We start from the raw sequence: 26,132 nt of genomic DNA, 5'->3' as shown, positions 1-26,132 counted from the left end.
TCTATCAGTCCTGTAAATTTTGTGAAAATCGACTAAATAGTTTTTGAGTTATAGCTCTCGAAAAATGTCAGAGGAAAAATATAAAATAACTAGAGCAAAGCTCGTTGCAAAGCAACGAGTTGGTCTTCCGTTAGTGTCGAGAGTAAAGCTAGAAGTTCCTGTAAGAAGGAGAGTTCTAAAACCAATGAAAAGGGAAAATTTAAAAAATATTTTTAAAATATCGAATGATTATTAGTACGACTTAACTATATCTAAATGATTTCAAGCACGAATTAACAAAACCTTTACAATTTCTAGAACAACTTAATAATGAAAGTCCCGAATGTGTTCAAGAACGAATTAACAATTTCCGAATTATTTTAGGTACGAGTTAATTTAACTTTGAATATAACACTATATTCTTAACCAAGAACGTGGAATCAAAATTTCCGGAAAACTAAAAAGAAATCCCAATATTTTTGTATTGCATCGTCCGATTTTAAAACAGATTTCAGTTTTATATTAAGCTTAATAAAAGCTTCTTTGCTGTTTTATGAATAATATCAAATTATTGGTCAAAATAGGGTTATTATAAAAAGACTTAATAGCCTTTCTGGCCCCTTATTTGAGGGGTCAGCCCCTCTTTTTCATATCAAATAAAAGGTTTCGCTAATATAAACATTTTTTGTTCTACAAGTGTTCACGAATTGTAAACCGTTATCGAGTTATCTAAACAACTGTTTTTTAAGGTCCGACCTGTTTACCCCTTACCGGGGCTACTAACAACAACATATTTGGTATCATATTATTTTGATCAACTTTTGTTCTACATTGCTTTTCAAAATATTTCTCCTTTTTCAGATATTAATGATCAAAGGTTTGAATTATGGCCTCTTGAAACCCCTAATTACGTAATAAATGACTTACGTATGATACTGTATAGATAAACAGTTGTACAATGAACATTTTTGCTTCTATAATTAATGACAAATTATTATCCAGTAAAGAATTATTGTAATAAGACATTACAGCCCTTTTGGTCCCTAATTTGAGGGGCCAGTCCCTTTTAAGCTCACCGAGACGAAGTCAGGGGGAGCTTATGCTATACCCTCGGCGTCGGCGTCGGCTTCCGGACCTGGTTAAAGTTTTTGTTGCAGGTCCTGTATCTAAGCTATTACTTGTCCTATCTTCACCAAACTTGCATGGATGATGCATCTGGACCTACTTATGGACTTGAAAGACTTGGATGCTGAATCTGAGTCCTAAATTTCAGATGCTGGAGGAGGTTAAGGTTGTTGGACCAGGTTAAAGTTTTTGTTGCAGGTGCCCTTTGATAGCAATATCTAAGTTTCTGCAGGTCCATACTTCACCAAACTTGCATGGATGGTGTGTCTTATGATACTAATGCACCAGACAGGCTTGAGTGCTGAATCTGAGCTATAGGTTTCGGATGCTGGAGGAGATTAAGGTTTTTGGAGCAGGTTAAAGTTTTTGTTGCAGGTGCCCTTTGATAGCAATATCTAAGTTACTGCTGGTCCGTACTTCACCAAACTTGCATGGATGGTGTGTCTTATGATACTAATGCACCAGACAGGCTTGAGTGCTGAATCTGAGCTATAGGTTTCGGATGCTGGAGGAGATTAAGGTTTTTGGAGCAGGTTAAAGTTTTTGTTGCAGGTGCCCTTTGATAGCAATATCTAAGTTACTGCTGGTCCGTACTTCACCAAACTTGCATTGATGGTGTGTCTTATGATACTGATGCACCAGGCAGGCTTGGATGCTGAATCTGAGCTATAGGTTACAGATGCTGAAGGAGGTTAAGGTTTTTAGAGCTGGTTAAAGTTTTTGTTGCAGGTGCCCTCTGATGATTATATCTTAGTAACTACTTGTCCTAACTTCACCAGACTTCCATGGATGGTGTGTCTTATGATACTGATGCACTATACAGGCTTGAATGCTGAATTTGAGCCATAGGTTTCGGATGCTGGAGGAGGTTAAGGTTTTTAGAGCTGGTTAAAGTTTTTGAAACAGGTGCCCTCTGATGATTATATCTTAGTTATTACTTGTCCTAACTACACCAGACTTCCATGGATGGTGCGTCTTATGATACTGATGCACCTGACGGGCTTGAATGCTGAGTCTGAGCCATAGGTTTCAGATGCTGGATATGGTTAAGTTTTTTGGAACAGGTCACATGTTTAAAAGTACTATTTCAAACTTGCATAGTTGATTAAACTGTAATATGAATGAATCACAGAGGAAGCTTCAGATGCAAAGCTTGATCTCCATTATCAAGGATGCTAAAAAATATATCTTAGTTATTACTTATCCTAACTACACCAGACTTCCATGGATGGTGTGTCTTATGATACAGATGCACCTGACAGGCATGGATGTTGAATCTGAGCCATAGGTTGCGGATGCTGGAGCAGGTTAAGGTTTTAATTGTTAGTGCCCTCTGATGATGATATCTTAGTTTTTACTGGTCTGAACTTCACCAAACTTGCATGGAGATGCGTCTTATGTATACTGATGCACCTGACAGGCTTGAATGCTGAATCTGAGCCATAGGTTTCAGATGCTGGATGAGGTTTAGTTTTTTATACCCCCGCTCCGAAGGAGAGGGGGTATACTGTTTTACCCTTGTGTGTCTGTCTGTCTGTCCGTCCGTCTGTTCGTCTGTCTGTCTGTCTGTCCGTCTGTCTGTCCGTCCGTAACAAACATTTCTGTCGCATTTATCTCAGCAACTATTTATCGCAGATGCTTGAAATTTTAACACAGTGTTTGTTAAGGCATGCCATATCGTGGGATATATTTTTGTACCAATCGTACGTCAACTTCCTGTTAAATGACGACTTTGCTTATTTTTTAACCAAAATTTTCAAACAAATTTTCGTCAAAGATTTCTCAGCAACTGTTTATCGCAGATGCTTGAAATTTTTACACAGTATTTGTATAGGCATGCCATATGGTGGGATATATTTCTGTACCAATCAGACGTCAACTTCCTGTTAAATGACGACTTTGTTTATTTTTAGCAAAAATTTTCAAACAAATTTCCGTCAAAGATTTCTCAGCAACTCTTTATCGCAGATGCTTGAAATTTTTACACAGTATTTGTATAGGCATGCAATAGTGTGGGATATATTTTTGTATCAATCGGACGTCAACTTCCTGTTAAATGATGACTTTGCTTATTTTTTAACCAAAATTTTCAATTGTATAGGCATGCCATATGGTGGGATATATTTCTGTACCAATCGGACGTCAACTTCCTGTTAAATGACGACTTTGTTTATTTTTAGCCAAAATTTTCAAACAAATTTTCGTCAAAGATTTCCCAGCAGCTATTTATCGCAGATGCTTGAAATTTTAACACAATATTTGTTTTGGCATGCCATAGTGTGGGATATATTTTTGTATCAATCGGACGTCAACTTCCTGTTAAATAATGTCTTTGTTTATTTTTTGCCAAAATTTTCAAACAAATTTTCGTCAAAGATTTCTCAGCAGCTAATTATCGGAGATGCTTGAAATTTTTACACAGTGTTTGTTAAGGCATGCCATATCGTGGGATATATTTTTGTACTAATCGGACGTCATCTTCCTGTTAAATGAGTACTTTGTTTTTTTTTGGCAAAAATTTTCAAACAAATTTTCCTCAAAGATTTCTCAGCAGCTATTTATCGCAGATGCTTGAAATTCTAACACACTATTTGTTTAGGCATCCCATATTGTGGGATATATATCTGTACCAATCGGATGCCAGCTTTCTGTTAAATGTCGACTTTGCTTATTTTGCATATTCACATCAGAGCGGGGGTATCACTAGTGAGCATTGGCTCACATATATCTTGTTTGGAACAGGTCACATGTTTTATAGATGATAGCTTGCATAATTGATTTAACTATATTATAAATGAAACGCAGAGGTTGCTTCAGATGCAGAGCCTGATCTCCATTATCAAGGATGCTAGGAAATCTCCTACCTTGCTCAAACCTGCTCGATAGATAGATGTGTTTGTTAATAAATGATATAACATGATTCCTATGATATAGTATTGTATGGTATTAAACAATATTGTTTAATATGATACAATACAACATCATATGTAATATTATAAAAAGTTATATGATACGATATAATATTGTATCATTTTTTTTTACATTTTATGTCATGATATTGTAACATGATATCGTTATGTATAGTATTGTATATTATGATACAATATTGTATAATATTATATTGTATTATTAATTTTATTATTTTATCACATGATACTATCACATAAGATATTGCAAAATATAATATTGTATCCTATGATACAATATTGTATATTCTATAATATTGTATCATACTATATTGTATTATATGATATTAGTTTCTTTAATATAGAATTATATCACATGAAATTTGATAATATGATACTGTAATATTATTTAATATTGTATTATACGATATTGTATAATATGACATTGGTTTATAATATGATATATTATCACATCTCATGAAATTGTATTGTATACAATATGATATTGTAAAATATATTATTGTATCGTATGATACAATATGTATTATATAATGTTGTATTATATATTTTACTTTATCACATAATATTGTATCATTTGATATGATACAATTTTGTATCAAATTATATTGTATCATATGATACAATATCATATTATGTTTCAAAAATGTTACAGTATCATACAATATCATACTATATTATACAATATAATATCTATTTTACAATGTCATGATGTATTATGTAATATGATATTGTAATATAATACTATATTTTTTTATATATTATGATATTGTATTATGTGATCAAATACAATAACGTATATTAACACAATACAATGTCATATCATACGTTACAATATCATATCTCATCATTGTTTATTATGATATTTTTTTGTATTATATGATATATGTTGTAAATATGATAGTATGCAATATTTAATTTTATATTATTGTATTGATTAACATATGAACATATGATTATCATACAATATTTTAACAGATGATAATCGATATTGTGTCAAAACAGAATCCATGAATATCCAAGATCATAAAGTATGATTTTCATTTAATATGATAAAGGTGGTCTCATAAAGGTGAAGTCTCATAAGGGTGATGTCTCGTCTCGGTGAGCTTTGTAATCTGTGATTACCTATGTTTCTTGATATCAAATGAAAGCCCGTGCAAATAGAAACAACTTTTGCATTTCATGTTTTAACAAAATATGTACACATCGAAAGGTATTACAAAAAAACATGCAAAAATTTAGTGGAAAAATTTGGTGCTAATTTTCAGATTCAGGCAAGCTTTGAGGCCTTGAGCAATTTTCATAATTGGAAGCATGGGGGTACATCTACAGACATTCATCTACAATCCCTGAAAATTTCAAGCTTCTATCTTGATTAGTTTCGGAGGAGATGCGTGGACAAAATGACCCCTACAAATTTACAAAATCGTAAATATCTGAAACCGGAAGTGACGTCAACAAAAAATGTAACTAAAAACATTTATCCCCTTTGATGTCCTATAAGTCCTGAAAATTTGGTGCAAATTATGCTAATTGTTTTCGAGAAATAAAGCTTTAAAGAAGGCAGAAAAAGAATGTTAAGAATAATAATAATAGAAAGAAACAGCAGAAAAACTAGAGCAAAGCTCGTTGCAAAGCAACGAGTGGGTCTTCCGGTAATGTCGGAAGTAAAGCTAGAAGTTCCTGTAAGAAGCAGGGTTCTTAAACTAACAAACATAAGAAACTAAGACCAAAAAAATCGAATTATTCTTGTCTCGAGTTAACAAAATCCGAATGATACCAAGTACGAATTAACAAACCTTATCGATTTCAAGAACGACATAGCAAATACAAATCCGAATCTGTAAAAGTACGATTTAACAATTATCGATTAATTTTAGGTACGAGTTAATTTAACTCTGAACATAAAACTATTTTCTTAACCAAGAATGTGGAATTAAAATTTTCGGAAAAATCAATTTTTAAAACTTTTTATCTCTGTATTGCATCGTCCGATTTTAAAACGGATTTCAGTTTTGAATTATGAATAATAAGCTCTTATTTTCTGCCTTGTGATGAATTACTAATTATCGCTTAAAAATAAGTTATTATGAAAAGAATTTGTAGCCCTTTTGGCCCCTTATTTGAGGGGCTAGCCCCTTTTTCTTGATATCAAATGTAAGATCTTGTAAATATAAACATATTTTGTAACACGAGTACTAACGAATTGTTAACTGTTCTAGAGATATCCGAACAACTGTGTTTTAGGGGCCGACCCTTAAACTCCTTACCAGGGCCACCAAAAAATATTTTTAGATCCCATATCGTTAAGAACATTATTTTGAGCAACTTTACTTCTACAAGGCTTTTCAAAATATTTCTCCTTTTCTAGATATTAATGACCAAATTTTTAGACATCTGGCCCCTTGAAACCCCTAATAACGTATCATATGTCTTAGGTATGGTACCGTATAGATAAACAGATGTACAATGAACATGTTTGGTTCTATAATTAATAACAAATTATTTTTCAGTAAAGAGCTATTATAAAAAGACTTTAGAGCCCTCTTGGCCCCTTATTTGAGGGGCCAACCCTTATTCATGGATATCAAATAAAAGGTCTTGTAAATATAAACACATTTTGCTAAACAAGTGTTCAGAAATTGTTGACCGTTCTAAAGATATCTGAACAATTGTGTTTTAGGGGCCAACCCTTAAAATCCTTACTGGGGCCACCAACAAAAACTATTAAGATAGCATATTGTTAAGAACATTATTCTAAGCATTTTTTGTTCTATAATGCTTATCAAAATATTTCTCCTTTTCTAGATAATAAAGATCAAAGTTTTGAACTTCTGGCCCCTTGAAACCCCTAATTACGTAACATATGACTTAGGCATGGTACTGTATAAATAAACAGATATACAATGAACAATTTTGGTTCTATAATTGATAACAAATTATTTTTCAGTAAAGAGTTATTGCAAAAAGACTTAAGAGCCATTTTGGCCCCTTATTTGAGGGGCCAGCCCCTTTTTCTTGAAATCAAACGCAAGTCCTAGTTAATCTGAACAACCTTTGCATTACATGTCTTAACAAAATATTTACACATTAGAAGCTAGGGCCGAAAATGTGCGAAAATTTAGTGAAAAAAATTGGTTCCTATTTTTAAGCTCGGGCGAGCTTCGCCACCTTGCGCATTTTTCAAAATATCAAATAAATAGGATCATCTACAGACATTCATCTACTATCCCTGAAAGTTTCACGTTTCTATCGCAAGTAGTTTTTGAGAAGTTACGTGGACAAAATGGTCCTTAAAAATTCACTAAATCCTCAAAATCTCGAACCGGAAGTGACGTCATAAGCCATAAATTTTATAATATCAAGTATATTTGATGTTCAATGTGTCCTGTAAATTTCATGCAAATCGGTCATGTAGTTCACGAGAAATAGCGTTCGAAAAAAGCCAGAAAAAAAATAAAAAATAAAATAATAATAAGGAAAAGAAACAATAGAATAACAAGAGGGTCTTCCGTCGGAAACGGAAGACCCTAACAAGAGGGTCTTCCGACGCAAACCGAAGACCCTAAATAATCTTAACCCGCACAATAATAGAAAGGTCTTCCATTGGAAACGGAAGACCTTAATAAATCTAAAATGGAAAAAAGATATCAATGTTTGTCCTAAACATTTCAAAACTTTTATTTATAAATGCTTATTAATAAAAAAAATTAGAAATTCAATGCATACAGAATACATTTATTTACCTTCTCATGCACAAATATTTACATTAATTTTTACTAATGCACAAATAACCATAATTTGTTTTATGATAGAACAATAGATTAAAATGACGATGTAAACCAACTTTTTATTTTTGTCGCTATTACAATTTGAATGACAAAGGTACCCATTTTGTTTTATATTTGGTTTATGCTCAGAGAACTGGTTGAAAACATTATGATTATATATTTACATTTCAGTAATTTTTAAAGTAGATATGTAATAATGATGGGTATGTTTGTGTGTATGAGGTATTGAGTGGGGGTGGGAGTAAAGCTGTGTTACACTAAAAAGTTGGTTTATTTGCATGTAGAACACTTCTGTTTGTATATACTTGTATAATAATTGTATACCCCTGAGAGAGCCCTGTTCTGAGTTTCACCAGCAGCACTCCAGTAGCAAGTCTCGGCGACCTTAACTTTGACTTCTTTAGGATTGTAACCATTTCAACTAGCTCCTCAAACTGGTGCTTTTTCAGTCCTGTCAGGTTAAGAAGGTCAGTGTCTGTGTAGTCCTCTAGGTCGTCAAAGCTGAGACGCGTGGCTGTGGATATAGAGGCTGACTTGCGAAGGTTTTCGAGTAGTTTAGTCTGTATAGAAGCATGTTTTTACGAAGCTTAGATTTGTCTATAATGGCATCTCGCTTAAGATGTTTCCCTTTTAAATGTTTTTAGCTCACCGAGCTGAAAGCTCAAGTGAGGTATTCTGATCACATTTTGTCTGTCGTCCATCTGTCTGTCCGTCCGTCTGTCTGTCTGTCTGTCTGTCTGTAAACTTTTCACATTTTCAACATCTTCTCAGGAACCACTGGGCCATTTTAACCAAACTTGGCACAAAGCATCTTTAGCCTAAGGGGATTCAAAGTTGTGAAAATTAAGGACCATGCCCTTTTGCAAAGGGAGATAATTAGGAATTTATGAAAATTTTCGAGAAATTTTCAAAAATCTTCTTCTCATGAACCATAAGACCAGGAAAGCTGAAGCTAATGTGAAAGCATCCTCAGGTAGTGTAGATTCAAATTTGTGAAAATCATGACCCCCGGGGGTAGGTTGGGGCCACAATGGGGGGTCGAAGTTTAACATAGGAATATATAGAGTAAATCTTTTAAAATCTTCTTCTCAGAAACTAATCAGCCAGGAAAGCTTACACTTGTGTGAAAGCATTCTCAGGTAGTGTAGATTCAAAGTTGTGAAAATCATGACCCGGGGGGGGGGGGGGGGGGGGGTGGTGGGGGGGCCACAATGGGGGGTCGAAGTTAAACACATGAATATATAGAGTAAATATTTAAAAATCTTCTTCTCTGAAACTAATCAGCCAGGAAAGCTAACACTTGTGTGGAAGCATCCTCAGGTAGTGTAGATTCAAAGTTGTGAAAATCATGACCCAGTGGGTAGGGTGGGACCACAATGGGGGTTGAAGTTTAACATAGGAATATATAGAGTAAATCTTTAAAAATCTTCTTCTCAGAAACTAATCAGACAGCAAAGCTGAAACTTATGTGGAAGCATTCTCAGGTAGTGTAGATTCAAAGTTGTGAAAATCATGACCCCCGGGGGTAGGTTGGGGCCACAATGGGGGGTTGAAGTTTAACATAGGAATATATAGAGTTAATCTTTAAAAATCTTCTTCTCAGAAACTAATCAGCCAGGAAAGCTGACACTTGTGTGAAAGCATCCTCTGGTAGTGTAGATTAAAAGATGTGAAAATCATGACCCCCCCGGGATAGGATGGGGCCAGAATGAGGGGTCGAAGTTAAACACATGAATATATAGAGTAAATATTTAAAAATCTTCTTCTCTGAAACTAATCAGCCAGATGATTCTTTATAATTGTTAAGACTTTGGCAATGGGGGGTCAAAGTTTTACATAGGAATATATAGAGTAAATCTTTAAAAATCTTCTTCTCAGAAACTAATCAGCCAGGAAAGCTGAAACTTGTGTGGAAGCATCCTCAGGTAGTGTAGATACAAAGTTGTGAAAATCATGACCCCGGGGGGGGGGGGGGGGGGTAGGGTGGGGCCAGAATGAGGGGTCGAAGTTAAACACATGAATATATATAGTAAATATTTAAAAATCTTTTTCTCTGAAACTAATCAGCCAGGAAAGCTAACACTTGTGTGGAAGCATCCTCAGGTAGTGTAGATTCAAATTTGTGAAAATCATGACCCCGGTGGGGGGGGGGGGGTAGGGTGGGGCCACAATGGGGGGTCGAAGTTAAACACATGAATATATAGAGTAAATATTTAAAAATCTTCTTCTCTGAAACTAATCAGCCAGGAAAGCTGAAACTTATGTGGAAGAATCCTCAGGTAGTGTAGATTCAAAGTCGTGAAAATCATGACCCCTGAGGGAAGGGTGGGGCCACAATAGGGGGTCTAAGTTTTACATAGGAATATATAGAGTATATCTTTAAAAATCTTCTTCTAAGAAACTAATCAGCCAGGAAAGCTGAAACTTGTGTGGAAGCATCCTCAGGTAGTGTAGATTCAAAGTTGTGAAATTCATGACCCCCGGGGGTAGGGTGGGGCCACAATGGGGGGTCGAAGTTTTACATAGGAATATATAGAGTAAATCTTTAAAAATCTTCTTCTCAGAAACTAATCAGCCAGCAAAGCTGAAACTTGTGTGGTAGCATGCTCAGGTAGTGTAGATTTAAAGTTGTGAAATTCATGACCCCCGGTGATAGGGTGGGGCCACAATAGCGGGTCGAAGTTTTACATAGGAATATATAGAGTAAATCTTTTAAAATCTTCCTCTTAGAAACTAATCAGCCAGCAAAGCTGAAACTTGTGTGGAAGCCTCCTCAGGTAGTGTAGATTCAAAGTTGTGAAATTCATGACCCCCGGTGATAGGGTGGGGCCACAATGGGGGGTCAAAGTTTTACATAGGAATATATAGAGTAAATCTTTAAAAATCTTCTTCTCAGAAACTAATCAGCCAGGAAAGCTGAAACTTGTGTGGAAGCATCCTCAGGTAGTGTAGATACAAAGTTGTGAAAATCATGACCCCGGGGGGGGGGGGGGGGTAGGGTGGGGCTACAATGGGGGGTCGAAGTTAAACACATGAATATATAGAGTAAATATTTAAAAATCTTCTTCTCTGAAACTAATCAGCCAGATGATTCTTTATAATTGTTAAGACTTTGGCTCCAGGACAATTCTTCGGCCTCACAAGAAGGTTCAGAGTTTGATGTAGCTTTATATCCCATATATAAACAATTGTTAAGGATCTTTTTGAGAACTGCAATACTCAACATGTGATATGACTATAAAATCATCCTGTTAGAAAAGGGACTAATGATTATAAACATAAGAATATCCAGGGGGAAAAGTGGATTTTATTTATACAGGATCTACATGTACTATTGTACATTGTCCAGATTGTTTGTATTATGACTCCATTACCGTATATACTCGCCTATAAGTATTGTTCGCCTATAAGTCGGTTGCCATTTTTCAAGTTTATTTTCAAGATTTTGCCATTGACCCTCTTATAAGTCGGGTTAAATTTATTCTGGATAATCAGTCTACAGATTGCCAATCAAATAAGCACATTTTATCAAGCATGACTATATTCTAGATAAAAAAATATTGGTGTTTGACCTTATCATTTCTAGATGCAATGCATTTTAAAAGTATTGTGTTCAGTTAAGACATCTATCCTGGATGAATAACTTTCGATTTTGGATGCCATTTTTTTTTACAGATTCACTGATGAAAACTTGGTGAAAGTTTTAAAAATATTTTAAATACTATTGAAAATTAAATGATAGTGATTTAATCCCCTTTTGACTGATAAAGATGGTAAAGCCCCTTTTAAAAGTGGTGTGTTAGCTTAATGTGTTGTTTTAGGTGACATGCCACCTACAGCCACCAATATACATGTAGCTATTATCACCTCAGGTGTAATTAATTATGAATAATTATAAAACCATCTTTATTTTTTTTATTTAAACAGACCAGCAATTATTCTTTTGTTTAATTTTTAAGTATTAAACAGAAATTGCTGTTCTGTAATCCAACTAGATCGCTTTTAGATGCCATGTTTTTTTTAATAGTTTTCTGTAAACAGAGTTATCTTTCTTGAAGTTTGTAACTTACGATTTTGGACGCCATTATATTTTATAAACACTCATTACAACTTGATTATAGCTCAAAAACTATTTTAAATGCTACTGGAAATAAAATGACAGTGATTTTATCCCCTACTGACTGATTAGGGTTGGTAATTAGCCCCTAAACTCAGTGTTGGCTTGTGTTGTTTTAAGTACAGTTATACCTACAGCTATTATCACCGCATGCGTAAATAATTGCCTGTTTAAATAAAAAATACTATCAAATAAACCTTGTTCATATTTTAAGAAATACAGTTGAAACTTTCAGTGTATTTATTTAAAAGTGTTTATCTTTTTAGTAATTAAAAAATAAACATGTCAAGTATAAGGGATCGCAAGTCAAAAGTTGGAAGCCAAATGGCACCCAAAAACGAAGTTTTACTCAGTGGAAAAATTATCTGATTGTATGTCATGCCTATAAGTCGGACCCCTACTTTTTATTCAAATTTCTACTCCCAAAATACCGACTTATAAGCGAGTATATACGGTAAGCTGATTTTATCATACCTATTGTTCCTCAGGTTAGCGATGTGGCCCATGGGCCTCTTGTTATGGTTACGATAGAATTCCAACTGTTTCACAGATATTTTTCTGCCATGGCCTAGTTTAACACCCTTACCGCATACAGTGCATTTTAGTCTCATTTCAAGCCTTGGGGTAGGAAAAACGCTTCTTGTTTACTCTTTCTCGGTGTCTTCTTTCCTTTTTCTTTAAATACCCATGCAAAAGTGAATCGAGTGCGGTACTATTGTTTGTACAAGTCTTTGTTTATTTTTCTATACACAATATCACATCTGTGATACTAAAGCGATATACAGTTTCTTTTTTAAATAAAAAAACATTTCAACAAAACCATCATAATTAAGACAAAAATATTTATGCAGTCATCGGGAATCGAACCCATGACCACAAAAGCAAAAGGCCAAAAACTGATGCCTATAACCACTACGCCACGAAATCACTGATAAAATAGATATTAATTTATAATTCTGCATGTAATACAATGAAAGAGTAATCACGAAAATAGGGTTGTTGATTTCATTCTTAAATTTTAAAATGAAGACCATCTTAAACCAAACATATCTTTGCATTATAGTATTGTTTGATGTCAGCTGAAATTAAATTAAATTTATTTTTTCTGGTTTATGGTGGTTTAATGTTTGTTTTTGTTATTTGCCAATGCCCACTTCAAATATTCCCATATGGTCAATACAAAAACTGATTATTTTATCAGATTTTTATTGACACTATACTATAACATTTTTTACCAAGTTTCTTTGTGATTTGTATGCGCGAACTGTAAAATAATGGAAACATTTGAAAAAATTCAATAAAAATTCATTTTTTAAAATGCGCTATATTGTATGCGATATTCCATTATAAGTGCGCTACACTCCTTTGATAACCATCAAGCTTCATGAAAAGTGAGCAACATTGGCTTCTCTTTTAGGTTAGGAATCTTATTAAAAGGTGTTTCAGGTTGACTCAGCATTAAGCTCTTACCACTTTTAAAGTTCCAATTAAATCACATCTCATTCCCATTTCTGTTTTTTCTTTCTTTCAGAAATCTTCTCCAGATTTTGTTATGAAATCTAGGAATGATGTCATATTTGACAATGGATCATCAATAAACTGTGAACATCCAGATGCCAGAGCAATATCCATGAATGGAACATTTAAAGTGTCAACTGATAAACTGAAAGAAGACGCACTTATTGCAGTTACAGTGCTATTGAATGGAACTAAACTAGGCGATACAGAACCCTCTAACTTCACAATTAATTCAGAAAAGGGTATGCTTGTTGCTTTGATTTTTAAAAATTTATTATTTCAATCTCACCCCACCCCTATGGATGAAACCAGTTATATATATGTATATATTAGGTACATGTTTGTCATATGTCATACCATCAATTTGTTTATCTATAACTCTTTCCTTTTAACTCAATTTAAAAGAAACTGTTGATCAAAACTAGTCAAGAAATTTTTTTTTATGCATGGATCAATTAGAAAGTCATAATTCCTCAACTATTTAAGAAATAAACAGCAATTTAAAAAGTTGACTGGGATATGCTGTTTATTACTATATTTACGTTTGAAAAAGAGAAATTGTCCAGAACTGTTAAATTACTGAGATTTTTTAAGTTTACAATAATTCAAGCGATAAGCTAGCTTAAGATCATCATGACGTCATGAAAAAGTTCATACAGAATTTATCATTTTCGCTATTCTATAGGTTCATATAAGGAAACATACTTGGAAATGTAAATATTAGTTATCAAGATTGTTAATTTTCTTAATAAGGAGAACTATAAAATTACAATACACAATTTTTTTTTAAAATGTTGTAATGTAAAATTTATAGCTTTATTAGGCCACCTGAGTCACTCAGATGACCTATTGCAATTGGTGTCTGTCCGTCATATTGTGTGTTAAGAAATTATGTGGGGCCAAAACAGTCATAATAGTGTAAATGTACAGGTAACTCTCGATAGCTCGAAGTCCATTGGACTGAGGAAAACCTTCAAAGTTTCAAGAGTTCGAGTTTTCAAGAGTGCGGAATTTTCCGGGTTGACCGACGGGTTTAAAATTAGTCTTACCGGATGTTATGATTAAGCCATTTATTTAGTGCTAACCTTACGCACGTGCTTAAACAACGTTTTCTTTCCAGTAAAATATACTGCACTGGATGTTTTTAAAACTAAATACAAACAACTACTGAATAAATTCATATTAATTATTTATTTTATGCATTATATTAAGACCAGATTGCTCTGTATTACTGGACTGCGAGACGATCGACATGTCGTAAATGTGATAACTGAGTATCACCCATTGTTCCCACTGTACGGGTCCTTCACCAGCTGTAAGAACTTGTTCAGCAATAATCATAATACAATGACAATGATGCTGATAAGCATACTTTTAACAGTTTTATAATTCTAAAATTTGACCATGGCTCAATATTATCGTTTCATCTCAGATAAAATCTCATTTTCATTGCGTCTCCAAATTATCGTAAAACGGTTGTGATTATTATAGATTAGGAATCGGTATAGTCAGTCATCAAACAGTTATCACCTTGCAGGACAAGTGTTGCCTGAATAAACAACCTGTGACACGGGTCCCGTGTCTAATGTCGGGAGCTAGTTAAATGACCAAGTAGGTGTTAATTAGGTATAGCGCTTGGAGATACACAGTGACTCACTTCGAACGATCAAGAACTTGGAGCGATCAAAGTTCGAGCCATCGAGAGTTACCTGTATATACAATGTTTAAAAAATCTTTTCCCTCAATTTTACTGGCACCGAATTGAAATTGACTGCATATTTAGAAAGATTTTTAAACCCTCACCCAAGATTGTAAATTTCATATACATATTGATATAATATGATGTTTAAAAAATCTTCTTTTACCTCTACTAAAACTGACTGCATATTAAGAAAGACTTAATGAAACCCTTTATCAAAATTGTTAATTGCATGACCATTTAGGGTGGGATTAAAACAGTCATATAGTGTTTAGAGTAGGGGTTCTTACTGCAGGATATGGCCAAAATTGGTCATGCAGTGTTAATGAATATGATTTTTAATAATCTTAAGGTATACTGACACAAAATAGAAACTGACTGCATATTTATTATAAAGCTGTCTGCCTAGATTAATTTTTATGACACCTAAGGCTCTTGAGCTATTGTGGCTCAAGGGGGAGTTGTGTTGTATAACCAAGTTGCTAAAATGCACTTCAAACGAGAAAAAAATCAATGTATGCATGTTTCTTATGTTTAATTGTTTACAATTTCTATTTGCTAACCATATTTGTGTGTTAAACTTCAAATTATAAGCTAGATACAGAGAATTGCCCACAATTCTATGTTTGTACGCAGATCTGAGGACATTCTTTTTTTTATGGCGTCGAGCGAAGCTCGAAAGCCATCTAGGGATCGTACGTCCGGAAGTTTGCAAATTTTTAAGGAGCCAAACAACTCAAATGAGTGCAAAGTTTTCTTACGTGTTTGAAGAAAAACAGATGACATACTTCAACTTCGAGCAAAACTGTACGTCAACAAAACGAGTCGGCAGATACGAAATGGTTGATGTCTTTGAAAATGTTCATATTTTATTGTAAACAACATGTCTGGGGTTTCAGCAGTTCAGCGGACGAATACACTTGCACGGAGACACATGCGATAGTTAGGCCTACATACTCAATTTGGTTATGAAATATACCAGCCTGCAAATCAGATTATTTTGTATCCATATCGAATATTGACAATGCACAAAAGTTTGATCTTTTAGAAACAAAACTTCCTACATTGAGCGATAAGTATATCTACAACCAAAAGTTATTTTAAACCAACTAGTGAACTACTTTCACTTTGTAAACAACGTGAATGGGTGCTTTCTTTTATCTACCCCTGATGTTTTCGGCCCGTGTCATTTGGACCCATGTGAATTTTAAATCAAATTGATAATAAGAGACAGTGTGTTTATCAGCAGTATACAAATTACAATATATAGAATTAAACACAATCATAATTTAAATATTCAATTCTATATGAATAGAGAGAAAAAAATCTAACAACAATTTAAATCCTAAGATATTTCTAAACTTAGATTTTTAATTAACATTCAAAATTTTTTAAGAATTAGGTGAGTCAATTTGTAATGAATTGTAATTTAATTAGTTATGGGATAAAAACATAATTTTTTTTTATTTTTGAAAGTTGACTAATGTATTTGTCTTTATATTTGTTTTTAAAAAGTAAGTATAATTGATACCAATTTCTAAATGAATGGCCAATAACCAAATCAGATTGATTTTTGAAAATATAAAAAAAAATCACACTTAATTTTAATATTTCTATTATTTTAGTTGACTGCGTAAAATTTATATTAAATTTCATTTTTGTTAAATTGACCGCCCAACTCAATTTTTATAAAATTAATCTCCAGCAAACAAGAAAAGTTGGTCTCATGTTAAGTACACACATTACTATTAAAGAGTTACAAAATCATGATCATACTTTGTTTTCAGGATTTTTTTTAATCTACAGTAACTAAGTGTGCATAAAATTTGATCAATGAAGGAGAGCCATAAATAACGAAAATAAAAAATATATGCATTTTTGTAATAGTGGAGATTATTTTGACTTTTAAAAAAAATTATTTAGATTTTTATTCTTCAAATTAACTTTAACTCGACGCCATTGTGGCCCTTCAGGCCTTTGATTTCATTTTAAATGCTGAATAGGAAATACCAATTTAAAAATCTTAAGCTGAATGTATTACCGTATAATGGGTAATTTTTACTGCTGTGAATTTTTACGAATTTGCCTTAAAATAGGGCGATTTGAATTTTTACGCTTTATTTTTTTACGAAGTGGACATGACCGTAAAAATTAAAATCATCTGTGGTAAAAGGGTAAAAATTTCATTGTGAATTTGTTAAAGTAAACACACATATTACAAATCAGAAAATCGTTTTTCTGTTAACGAGCCCTTAATTATTATGATTGTGTTTATTCATTTACCTTTATTTCATATGTGATATACAGTACACTTATTCCTATTAATCTGGGTATCATCATTGATGTACATCATGTGCTCGTCTCAGTTAGATTTACCGGGAAATAAAGAAAGACTCTCCCTCAACCAATAGAGACATCTAGCTACTAACGTGGCATTATACGTAGTTTTAAAAAATACTTAAGACTCAATTGAAAGGTCTGAACCGTTATCACCATGTGACCAAAAAACGCTCAAATATACCTACATGTACAGCCGTCAGGGACTAAGCTGAAGGTCATGAACATTTCTCTCATACGTACGATGTAGAAAATTTACTTGCGGTGTTTTATTTTACTTCTGCGGATTTATAAAACTCGTAAAAATAAATAAAACTTGGCATCACGTAAAAAATACCCGTTATACGGTAAACTCATGTGAACAAAATATGACTCAAACCTAGCAGAATTGTGAGCTCTGTATCTTGCTTATAATTCTACGATTGACACTGAAATTTTGGTTGATCATTAGAAATGTCTCACTAAACGTTGAATACTTGTACAAAAAAAATTAAAGGATGAAATGCTGTATATATAACTACTCTCTGGGGCTCCCTCTTTATACAATGAATAATGTGAAATCTACATCAATTTTGATAGTTTTTCAGACACGAGTAAATAAAAATGACACCGTTAAAACAGTTTCCATAGTTCTGACACAATTCTGTTGCGGGGATAAAGAAATTATCGCTATTCCTTATAAAATATTACAGCAGGAAATTATCCTGGTTTGTAGCCATTTGTCATTTTTTAATAAAGATGAAAATAATGGGTGTGCCTTTGTAAAATAGAGAAAGAGAACAAAAATATGGGGAATTGGAAGTTAACAGTGTACCCCTACCAAATGTTTAGTTTTATATCTTGCGTAGGATTTTCTTATTCTGGGTAACAATAGTATTCCATAAAGTTACAATGTCAAAGATTACGTGAATGCAAAAATAAGTGTAAAATTTGAATACTTTACAATATTTTTTTTTTTGTTATTCCACCGAGGGGCCATAAGGCACAATATCTTTTGAACGCCCATTGTTTCTCAGGTGAGCGATGTGGCCCCATGAGCCTCTTGTCAAGCTTTAATGTTATATAGCTGGTCTCTTTTTATGTTTTTGTTTAAATGCCCACAGGGAGAGTTTCTGTCTACCTGGGGATGGGGAATGGGAGGTTGTTTTAACAAGCATTCTGAGAGTCTTGCATAAGCAATACGTGTCCCCTACCGGTTTGTAGAAATTGTGAAAACAATGCACTGTTATGCAGAATATCGTTTCTTTCTTCTGTACCCTGAATCAGCAGACCAACCCGATAACAAACCCGATTGTAAAAATACAAAAAACCCTGTCGATTAAATTTACAACATAAAGCTTGACACTATTTTACAGAACTTATTTGTTTGTTAGAAACAATTAAAGGAATGGTCCAAGTAATGCACGATAATATTATTTCTGACTACATACTTTCCACGTTTATTCAATACACACCGAATCCGATAATGTAGTTTGACATTTTGAAGCTGTTCAGCAATTTTCATATTATTCCTCAAAACACATAAAGAAAAAAAGTGTGGAAAACTGAAGTGGGACAGACAGATGGATGGACAGACAGATAGATGGATGGATGGATAGACAGACAGACTGACAGATGCAGAGGAAATTAAGCTATAGTCCTCTTCGATGAAAACCAGTAGGGGACTTATGCAACAAGTCTACTCTGTCCAAAGATATTCATGCTGCACATTTTGACGATTTTTAATAAAAATACACACACCTGTGAAAGAAGACGTGCAATTGAAATAGTTTAAAGGAGTAATTTCATTGACACATTATCATATTTCACTCGGAAAAATTAACAGGAACGAAAACAGATTCCTTACGGATCGAGATTTATACAGTACCCGCAACGTTATTTTTTACAATCCTATCCTATCGTATCGTGTATCAATCCTATCATATCGTGCGTGTATACTGTTCTATCGTGCATTAATTCTATCCTATCGCGCATGTATACTGTTCTATCGTGCGTTAATCCTATCCTATCGTGCGTTAATCCTATCAGGTTTATCCTTTAATTTCAACAATTGTCCCGTTTATCCTATCGTGTTAATCATTTCGTACCTTTTCATAAGCAAGTAAATTTATTACTAAGTTGCAACTCGTTCGGTGCGCCGTATACGAATATTTATTGAACAAGAATTGTAAAATCCTATCCAACATTCCGTCAGGATACTAATTTTTATATTTTTTAGATCATAATTAACCAATATTATATGTAAATCATATCTGTTAACATTGAAAATAAAAAACGAAGTTCTTAGGAACAAGCTAACATATTTACCTGTGTATCGAATATATTAAATCGTACGCAGAGTGTATACCTGCATAATCATTAACTTTTATTCAATATAATTTTGTTGCATAATATTTTACAGAAACAAAATTATTTATGATATAATTTATATTTAATTAAAACCCGAGTTGTATTTTGAACCCGTTATTTTCCGTGTGATATTTGATTTCAGGCTGAAATGTTCTCGACAATCAGCTAGGGTGTGTGATAATGAAATAATGTTAACAAATTGTACGCAGAATGTGTATCTGCATAAATATTTATTTTACTTGTCAGTAATAATTCGTTTTTAATGCATCATTTTCTTATACAGAAAGAAATGTACTTATGATAGATTTTATATTTACTTTATACAAGAGTTGGATTTATATAATTAAACCCGCTATTTTCCGAGTGATTTAATCTCGGGCTGAAATATTTGCGGCGATCGGCGAGGGTGTTCGGTAATGAAAATAATTTTAACAATACAGAAAATTTATTGATCATTAAAGCTCATAATTTTAGTTGAAAAAAAATTAACTGGTCATTTTTATACATTCTATAAATGATGCAGCGATGATTAACAACTCAGCAATTGTTACTAAAAAGAAATTCCACATAAATCTTTATTTGTACGTGTTCTCTCTCAAATTCTGCCATTATCAGTTTGTTCGTAAATATCGTTTAAAGCGATCATATGTTTATCATGAACATTGTTTATCCTTTCCTATCGTGTATCAATCCTATCATATCGTGCGTGTATACTGTTCTATCGTGCGTTAATCCTATCCTTTCGTACGTGTATACTGTTCTATCGCGCGTTAATTCTATCCTATCTGGCATGAATCCTTTCCTATCGTTTATCTTGTAAAAAATAACATTGCGGGTACTGTAATGGGGAATGGATACATCTTTTCTCCATTTAGAATACTTTTGGAATACATCGCACATTTTTTCAACGTTATTATCCGGGCTAGCTGCAATACAAAATCCCCGTAGACATCACATTTTTTAGCTTTGTATCAAAACCTAATTAAAGCAATATGAGCTGCATTTTTCATGTTGAATTTTTTTTTTTACTAAAATGTTCCTTTGTACTAAAATGACAAAAATATCATGGTTTTTAAGTTTCTGTTAGCCATATTTTCGTGGAAAAGGCTGTTAAGAAGCCTTTTTTGGAGCAGAACTGAATTACTGTCGTCCTGTACAAAAATTGATTAGTTATATATTCATTAGAAGAGAATTTCCTTTGACGAAAATTAATGATTTTTTCAATTCTTATTTATCATAAAAGTTTAAGGTATACGCAGTCTTATCATACTAGCAGGTTTTTGCATTAAAATAAAATCCTAAGAAATACAGGCATTTCGACTGAGAAATCTTGGAAATTTTTCATACTTTTGAATGAACATCGTTTGAACCCTGTGGTATTTATAAATATCGGGCAATTAAGCAAACTGTGAATTGAGGATATCGTGGGACAGTAAAGCCACCTTGTTTTAGTTTATCTATGAAAATATATACACATTAGACCTATCTTGAAAGTTAATAAATATGGAAAAAATTATTTTCAACTATTTTCTCGTACCTTTTCAATATTAGGTCATGCATTCCATAATGATCTTTATAAGTTTTACTAATATAATAGGTTTCATAGTCCTTTTTGAAAGATTTCAGCAGTTCAAGGTGGTCATCATTACAATATTATAATTTGTTTACTCCAGAATGAAACTTAATTAAATGCATATATGAGACCCCTCGACAAGTTTGTGTATGGGCTATGGTACTCAGGTGACCGTTAAGGCCTACTGGCCTCTTGTTCTATAAAATGTACTGATGCATCAACAGATAATTTAAATGGAAAACTGCATCAGTGCTCAAGGGTTTCTGATATTATTTTTTGCTCTATGCACAGATTAAAAACAAGCACTGATCATTTTTTAAATTATTTTGCAAATTACGTATCTGAGATTAACTGATTCGCGGCAACAGGGTCTTATCAACACAAGTGTTGCTATTAAAACATTGACAAGGTTTGGTTTGCGATAAGAAATATTCATGATGAAGCGGCTCTCCCAAACCTTGCAAAAATTTCACTGGAATAAAAGTTGGTTTACAGTAGTTTGCAAATGCTAATCTAAGTTTATCATTTGCAAATAGCGTTAACAATAGATTTTGCCAAGAAATATTGATTCAAATCTGTAAACTATAATTTATTTTTGTTAACAATTAAGTTAAGAGTTGTTAATCATAGTTTCAAAGCTTTCTAATCACTTTTTGTCTGGCATTTATCTGTCTGTCCGTCCATCTGTATACTTTTTACATATTTTACTTCTTCTCTAGAACCTGTGGGCCAATTGTTGATATCTTTAAAAATCTTCTTCTCAAATACAATTGGCCAGAAAAGCTGAGCGATGTGGCCCATGGGCCTCTTGTTGTGAATTTTGCACGCTGCGTACATAAAAAGAACTTATTCCGGCTCTTTTTACTTTAACTAAAATCTCTACAGTTTATCTGAGGAGATTCCTCAAATCACAAAAATCTTTGCTTTTCATCAGAGGAATGTTCCTCATTTCAGATAGATTATAGAACCAATTCAGGTAAATTATACTACCTATATCAGAAAAACCAATGGCTAAGGCAACTAATTACTTTATTACTTAAAATCTCTTCAGCTTTGATGAATCATTATCATTGAGAAGCCCCAAAATATAAACATGAATTATTTTGATGTAAGGTGTTTCTATAAATAAAGCTTTGAAGTTATTTCAAAACCATGCACATGCATGCATCACTATCTACATTATAGGTTTAACTACTCCTACAACAGCCATCAGTTCAGACATGTCAACAAATGTTTCAGAGCCTTCATCAACTTTCAGTTCAGACATGTCAACAACAGTTTCAGAACCTTTGTCAACCTTTAGTTCAGACATGTCAACAACAGTTTCAGAACCTTTATCAACCTTTAGTTCAGACATGCCAACAACAGTTTCAGAAGCACCTTTGCCCCCTATTACTACTTCATCAAGAGGATTACCACAGGAAATACTTATAGCAATTGTTATTAGCAGTGTATTAGCTGCTGGGCTGCTAATCTTACCGATTGTACTAGTAATGAGACAGTGTATGCAAAAAACTAAAGGAACTCCTGCAAAAAACAAGAAAAACCATTTTGCAAACAAGCAAAACAGCTTGACTAAGAAAGATGATTTGAAGTCTTACATACCAAGGAAATATAAGTTTTCAGAGAAGAGAAATACAAAACAAGGGAGTGCTTCACTAGATCAAAAAAAAAATGAACAGTTTAAAAAATTTGCTCCAAAGGACAGAATATATCAACACTACTCCCAGACTACTGACTATTGGAATAACTATGGAAATCAGCATGTCTTCAACAATTCACACAATGAGGGAAACATGATGTTCTATGGAAATAGGCATGACAATTACCTCCGACCACACTCAAGACCAAATAGTAAGATGCTGTATCAATCTCAATATCCACCATATCCAGGGCACGATGAGGGAATGTTTCAATATTACACAGCAGATAATTCATACAGAGGGCAACAAATGTACCAAAGGCCATATGTTGCATTGTGTGATTCACATATTATTGACGATAAACAAGATGATAATGGAAGCTCTAAAGGAAGAGCATATGAGAAAAATTGGGATTTGCTGTACTGAGAAATAAGAAAAAAGGATAAACAAGATGATAATAGAAGCTCTATTTAGGAAGAGCATACGAGAAAAATTGGGATTTGCTGTACTGAGAAATAAGAAAAAGGACTATGTGGAGAATTCTTTTCTTCTTCTTTTTTTGTAAGGGGGGTGGGGGGTTCCATAAATCGAAGTGCCAAAAATGAGATATGATATCATAATAATGATTTAAATAATATTGGTGTCATTGAGACAAAAATTTGGTATTTACCATCCTTTTAAATTTTTATTCATGTCAATTTCATGCTTCCCCTAGACTAGTTTCAATTAAAAGGAAAAGTTATTGAAATGAACAATGAAATATTTCATCAATGTGTTTAAACAACCTTGCGTCTTATAAGTTAGTTTTAAGCCTAATGAAAATATTGCCACAAGCAAAATGGCATGGTAACCAGTAATAAATAAACAGAAAATTTAAACGTGAAATTTATGGTACATGTATATATTCCACCATAGGGTTCTGGTGCCTTTAAAATTAGAAATTGGGTAATGAGGCAAAGAAGAAACTTTGAAAAATAATGTTTGCAGTTTGTAAATAGACTATATTAATAAATAGACATGATAAAAATTGCATGCTTTTAAAGGCAACATTGAAAGTAGTTGTAACATTGAGCACAATTACAATCTATACAAATATGATGAAAGTATATATACCAGTAGAATTTGATTTGATATATTGATACTTATAATCTCTTGAATAATTCGCTGCAATATATATTTATTTTATGTATTCTGCTATTTAATGTTGTTCAAGATTCCATTTATATTAGAATCCAATACTCAAAGGTATAACATGTATCTAAGGTATGTAATAATTACTGTTGGACGCATTAATGATTATACAAATCAAAGACTCGTAAAACTTTGGATGTCTGTTATATTGTACAAATAAGATATTAGCTTCAAAGGTGTGATGCCATGTAAACTGCATCATAGATTAGTAGTTAAAGTTTTTTAGCCCTGCAGTGGTTTGAATATTTTTTAACTACCCAGTAATACTGTGTGCAGTATATGTATGATTAACAAAACAATGGAATTGTTTCAATTAGATTACAAACCAATGAAGTGATTCATTTGAAACCCACGGTGTGCTGTAGTTATTTTTTATCAAATGTTTTGAAATCAGAGTTAGGTATTTCATGAGTTAATGGGTCTCTTTGTATCTTAAGTACAGAATGGTTGTTTTAATATTTTAGCCACTCATCTGTTATACAGTATTTCCTATTTTGTATAAATGAGATAAATCTAGTTATTTTATCATTACACTGTATTAGATAAATGTAAACTTACATTTAGGTGAGAACTGCGACTGCATGTTTTAAATCCATAGGGTTGTTATTCTTACACATCAAGTTTTCAAACATCAGCAAGAACAATTTAGTTGCACTGTTTCTCAAAAATAATTATAATCAATGATTTTTTATACATGTTTGTCATTATAAATGTAATGTTAATAAACTAGGTTTGTAACTTTTTTAGAATGGTTGATCTTTTAATATAAAAGCTTTAACGGCAATGAAAAATTTATTTGTTAGTAAGCTTATAGCTGTTCTTTTGTAAAATGAAGCCTATTAAGTATTTCTTTTAAGGTGCATACGTATTCAGCATAATTTCAATTATATATATATATATATAAAAAGATAAATTTGTTAATAATTGAATGGCAAAAAAATAATGGCAAGAAAATAAACAATCTCTAAACTGTGTTCTTCCAAAACAATGAATTAGCCTCAAATTAAGCACACGTGTGTATATAATTTAGAGTTATCTTTGTCACAGAAAGAGAAAATATCATTGATACATGTACATGTATAGTATGCTGGTTTTTTCTTTACCTTAAGTTTTGGTTGGTTGTTTTTGTAAATTTCTTACAGGATTGTGTAACACAAAAGCATTAATACAGCAATATTTTGATTTGGATTTGGCAAAAAATGTCCATGTGATCTTGGTAATACACATAAGACATACTTTTTGTTTTATTCACAGTCCTAGATTATTATCTGGACTCTGCTTCACTTGCTTTAATATGTATTAAAACATGGATTATATTTTGATATTTGTTTTATATAAGAAAAAAGCATATAATTGATTTATTGTAAAGGTTCAAGTGAGCTTTTCTGAATACTTTTTGTCTGCATGTATATGAACTTTTCTCATTTTTGACTTCTTCTCTAGAACCACTTGGCCAATCAAACTTAGCATCAGGGTTAAAATAGAAACATGTATGGGGAAAAATTAACAAACAACAGTATTTAAATTATACAAATTTCCTGACATTGATTTATATTTATTCTATTTTAAAAAACTTTTCTGAACCAATAATGGGGCAAGGATTAGGGGTCCTAAAATAAGCATAGGAATATGTAGGAAGTATCTTTTATATAACTTAAATCATGACTTAAATCATCCTGATATACTAAATAGAGTATAGATTCAATTTATTTTTCCATATCCTCCCCTTCCATCACCTCTAATGCTTAATTCAGAGTATTATGTAAAAAAAAATTGTTTAAAAGGGATAAATCTGAGTCACTGATCCAAATATGAAAAAAATGGTATGAAATTAATGAGAACAAAGTATGTAAGTGTGCATATATAATCATAATCTCTGAATT

General features: G+C 32.8%; 1 protein-coding gene across 1 annotated transcript in view; it reads left to right on the top strand.

Moving 5' to 3' along the window:
- LOC128169638 (uncharacterized) overlaps positions 1 to 13,897 on the top strand; it is an 84,210-nt gene extending 70,313 nt beyond the window's left edge. Inside the window, exon 4 of the mRNA XM_052835750.1 lies at positions 13,471 to 13,897. Coding sequence (XP_052691710.1) covers positions 13,471 to 13,872 — 402 coding nt within the window. The 3' untranslated portion in view covers positions 13,873 to 13,897. The remainder of the gene's footprint in view (positions 1 to 13,470) is intronic.
- The last annotated feature ends 12,235 nt before the right edge of the window (positions 13,898 to 26,132 follow it).

Source organism: Crassostrea angulata, unplaced genomic scaffold, assembly GCF_025612915.1.
Source record: "Crassostrea angulata isolate pt1a10 unplaced genomic scaffold, ASM2561291v2 HiC_scaffold_164, whole genome shotgun sequence".
Classification (NCBI taxonomy): Eukaryota; Metazoa; Mollusca; class Bivalvia; order Ostreida; family Ostreidae; genus Magallana; species Magallana angulata.
Note: the sequence above shows the minus strand (reverse complement) of the source record. Positions and strands in the feature narration are given on the sequence as shown.